This window comes from Poecilia reticulata, linkage group LG2 (genome assembly GCF_000633615.1).
Source record: "Poecilia reticulata strain Guanapo linkage group LG2, Guppy_female_1.0+MT, whole genome shotgun sequence".
NCBI lineage: Eukaryota > Metazoa > Chordata > Actinopteri > Cyprinodontiformes > Poeciliidae > Poecilia > Poecilia reticulata.
This window is the reverse complement of record NC_024332.1, coordinates 20,822,234-20,826,335: the sequence shown is the minus strand read 5'-3', so window position 1 is coordinate 20,826,335 and position 4,102 is coordinate 20,822,234. Positions and strand designations below refer to the sequence as shown.

Here is a 4,102-nt window from a genome sequence, read left to right as displayed (position 1 = left end):
ATTTCTTCACATTTAAAAGCAAATCGTGTCAAATTTACAGCAACAGGATCACTTATAGAAGTGAGGATTTATCGGTCCCAGTTTGAAAATGAAATGAGAAAAAAACTGGAAACRGAAACAACATAAAAAACTMAAAAGTACAAAAACCAACAGSCCRTAAAAGCATCACGTGGACCCAGAATCTACCTGTCTGGTTACAGGATGTCTCCCTCTTGTGGAGGAACCTTGAACTGCAGCATGAATTTATCAGGACAGTGACATTCCTGCAACAACTTCAGCATCAAAATATATCGAAGGAGGAAGTGAGAGTGTATGAAAGGGACTAAATTATAATAAAAAAGTCATTTTTAATGATTAAGTRGCTTCAATTTGCAGCTGAACTGAATTTAAGGAATAAAAGTCAATTATCTAGTTTCTGATCATAATATTCAGATCTTTGTTTTGTTTTAAAGTTCTGGTTCTCCAGACYAGCTCCTCTGCAGAACCTCTTACATTTCCTCTAGGTTTGAACAAATTTTTTTACGTGAAAACCTTAAAGGTGATTTATTATTCAGAATCCACATGTTGCATCTTCTTTGTGTTTAAAGTGACGGAGCTTTAAAACATCCTGAAACTCTCGTTTCTGTCAGGATGATTTTAACTTTCAAACATTGAAATATCCTGACAGGTTTCGTCTCGTCTCCAGGTGGAAACATGAATATTTAGAGGAAACGCCGATAAAACCAGACGAACAGGAAACAGTTCAGCACTGAACAGTTCAGAACTGAACAGTTCCTTTGGTTCATTTTTGGTTCAAATGGAGTTAAAACACAGTAAATGTTTGTGTTTGTTCCCAGATCAGATTATTTAGTTTTAAAGTTGAATTTAATGGCCTTACTTTGAATAGGCCACTGACCTGTTTTTAAAGAAACAGAACAAAAGACAAACACGTTTTTCCTTTTGCTTGCAAATAACTCATATAATAAATACAGTTATTTACATGGAGCCATAAATATGAAATCCCTCGCAGCGTCTCATTGRCTGAACCCTTGTCGTGTCGGAGCATCTCATTGGCTGAACCCCTGGCGTGTCGCAGCGTCTCATTGGCTACATCTGCTCCTCCTTGTTGATGATGTTCTTCAGCAGCGTGACCAGCGGTTTCTGCCTCCCTTCCTCCCAGCTCTTCATAAATCCTCCATAGCGTTTCCCCGCTGGCGGCCCACTCCAGCGGAAGTGCTTCATCTTGTAGGAKCCGTCCTTCTTCTCCTGCAGCAGCTGCTCCTCCTCCTCCTCCTCTTCGTCACTGCGCCTCCTCATCTCGGCGGGGAACGCCTCGGCCGACTCCTCCTGCACGCCGTTGGACGTGTAGACCTTGATGGGGCGGCGTTTGCGGCCGACCGGCTTCCCCCAACGGAAATGCTCCATGGAGTAGGAGCGCTTGGCCTGCGGGGCGGCGGGGTCGGGGGGCGGCGACAGGTGGGCRTCACCTGGGACCAGGGGCGTCTCGGCCGTCAGGTCAGAGCGGCAGGCGTGGAGACAGTCCTACCAACCCCACAGGGTCAGATTTACTGACTTTATCCNCTCTTCGTCACTGCGCCTCCTCATCTCGGCGGGGAACGCCTCGGCCGACTCCTCCTGCACGCCGTTGGACGTGTAGACCTTGATGGGGCGGCGTTTGCGGCCGACCGGCTTCCCCCAACGGAAATGCTCCATGGAGTAGGAGCGCTTGGCCTGCGGGGCGGCGGGGTCGGGGGGCGGCGACAGGTGGGCRTCACCTGGGACCAGGGGCGTCTCGGCCGTCAGGTCAGAGCGGCAGGCGTGGAGACAGTCCTACCAACCCCACAGGGTCAGATTTACTGACTTTATCCAACTAAGCCTTAATGCTGATCTAAAGTTATATTACAGTAACTGCAAAAYAAAATTAAACTTTTAATAATAAACATTTCTGGACCACATCTGAAATATTGAGTTTGGTCAATACCAATCAATAATAATGCGGCAACTGCACAGCATTCTGGGGGATGTAGGCAGAGGAAGCAAAAAACATTAAAGTAAAATTTAAAAAGATTTTTTACCAAATAATTTTAACAGATTAATAAAATAATAAAACAGATTAATAAAAAAAGATGAAACTTGGAGGGAACCGGGAAACGATGGAATGATGATCTTCAGTTAAACTTTATGGAACTACATTATTCTCAACAATCTAGATTAGTTATCAACAAAACTCATTTTTCAATGAATTTTTTTATTCTGTTTTTTCAGAAAAAATTCACATAAAATCAAAAATAAATCACTTTTTTTTCCACACTAATGCATCATTKTGAGTTTATGGTGATGCTACCTCCCACCTGCAGGTGGCAGTATTTATTTTACTCCTCTGCTGTCTCATTTACTGTTATAAATTAGCACAAATAACACAAAATTCACTGCAAATATTTATAATTTATTTCCACAAAACCTGTAATTTAAATCTCTAATAAAAAATCCTGGAGGAACAGATCAGATTATTTTATTTTAACTTTGATTTATTGAAAACAAATAAATATTGATTAATATTTAACAGTTTAAAGTGATTCTGGTGTGAGTTTAGCTTAAATAATGTTGTAAATATGTTCCTGGATGGTTTAATATTAATGGATCAWTTTACCATCACGCTGCTCTCGCTGTTCAGATCCTGGCAGCTCAGACTCTCCCAGCATTGGCTGGCTGCTCCTCTGGCTCCGCCCACAACCAGCACGGCCACCAATAGCCACGCAAGACTCATGATCCTGTCCACCAATCAGAAACCAGAACATTNTTTTATTTTAACTTTGATTTATTGAAAACAAATAAATATTGATTAATATTTAACAGTTTAAAGTGATTCTGGTGTGAGTTTAGCTTAAATAATGTAAATATGTTCCTGGATGGTTTAATATTAATGGATCATTTTACCATCACGCTGCTCTCGCTGTTCAGATCCTGGCAGCTCAGACTCTCCCAGCATTGGCTGGCTGCTCCTCTGGCTCCGCCCACAACCAGCACGGCCACCAATAGCCACGCAAGACTCATGATCCTGTCCACCAATCAGAAACCAGAACATTTCACCTCATTTTTATCCACTTTTTGTACAAAATGAGATGAATATTAAACAGAAATAAAATACTGAACATTTTTATGAATATAGTTAATAATWAAACTGCTATCATGAATTAAAATAAAACATTTCAAGTGAGATTTTTAAAAATAAATTATTTTAAGGTTTTAGCTAAAAACTTACTTTTCTGTTTTATTGAATCAAAACATTTTAATTTCTGGTGAACACAGTGAAAAATTAAAACTCACTGCAGATTGATGTTTCTTCTGCTGCTTCTTATTGCTGGTGGATTCTGGGAGGTGAAGACTTCTTCTTGGTAGCTTCTGTCCTCTGTAGCTCAGAGCGGCTCGTTTATATCCTGCCTGTCAAGGACACACACACGCACGCACACACACACACGGAGCGTAGCGTCATTCATGGTGGTCAAACACACACACACTACCAATCAATGGAGCATCTTCCTCCCTCCTCTTCCTCCCATCACAAAAACATTTTTTTCTTCCCAGTTTTTATTTCTTTATTCTTAAATGTCTGATGATGTTTTTTCCATTTTCAGGGCTTAATAATAATCTAAGCATGTCATGTGCGTCCTGTGTGAAAGGCCACAGGCCGGTTTGTCGGATTAGCGCAAAGGTGTGATGCGGTAACCGCGGCAGGCTGGGATTCAAACCAGCAGCTGCTGCTTTTGTTCTTCCTCAGTGGCGCTAATCACCGATTAGCTGATTTTCCAGGAAGTTCAGCTGCTCTTCACTCAGCAGGTTTTCCATCACAGACTTTAAKAAGAACACCAGGACTCTCATCGTAACATTCACAGTTCATCAGTCAAGGAAACGCTCTGCTAATTTGCTAACTATTAGCTTAGCACTGCAGCGTTTTACTGACCTGGAAATATTTAGCTTCCTGTAATGACTTGACTGGTTTGTAAACTTTCTCGATGAATAAAAGTTTATCAACAGTTAAGATACAACAACTAATCAGATTTATCAGTTGTTAAAATAATCACCAAATAATTTAGTAATCGATTAATCGTTACCTGGACTCTAC

General features: G+C 41.2%; 1 protein-coding gene across 10 annotated transcripts; it reads right to left on the bottom strand.

Moving 5' to 3' along the window:
• Positions 1 to 930: 930 nt before the first annotated feature.
• pomca (proopiomelanocortin a) lies at positions 931 to 3,416 on the bottom strand. 10 transcript variants are annotated; one of them, XM_017308413.1, is made up of 4 exons: positions 3,307 to 3,416; positions 2,917 to 3,037; positions 1,561 to 1,809; positions 931 to 1,272 (listed from the first exon to the last, which is right to left on the bottom strand). In XM_017308413.1, exons 2-4 carry the CDS (start codon positions 3,031 to 3,033, stop codon positions 1,087 to 1,089), a joined length of 552 nt encoding a protein of 183 aa, XP_017163902.1. In that variant the 5' UTR covers positions 3,034 to 3,037; positions 3,307 to 3,416; the 3' UTR covers positions 931 to 1,086. The 10 variants fall into 10 exon arrangements, with proteins under 10 accessions (XP_017163902.1, XP_017163912.1, XP_017163916.1 ...); XM_017308423.1 differs by having other exon boundaries at positions 931 to 1,269; XM_017308427.1 differs by having other exon boundaries at positions 1,564 to 1,809.
• Positions 3,417 to 4,102: the final 686 nt, after the last annotated feature.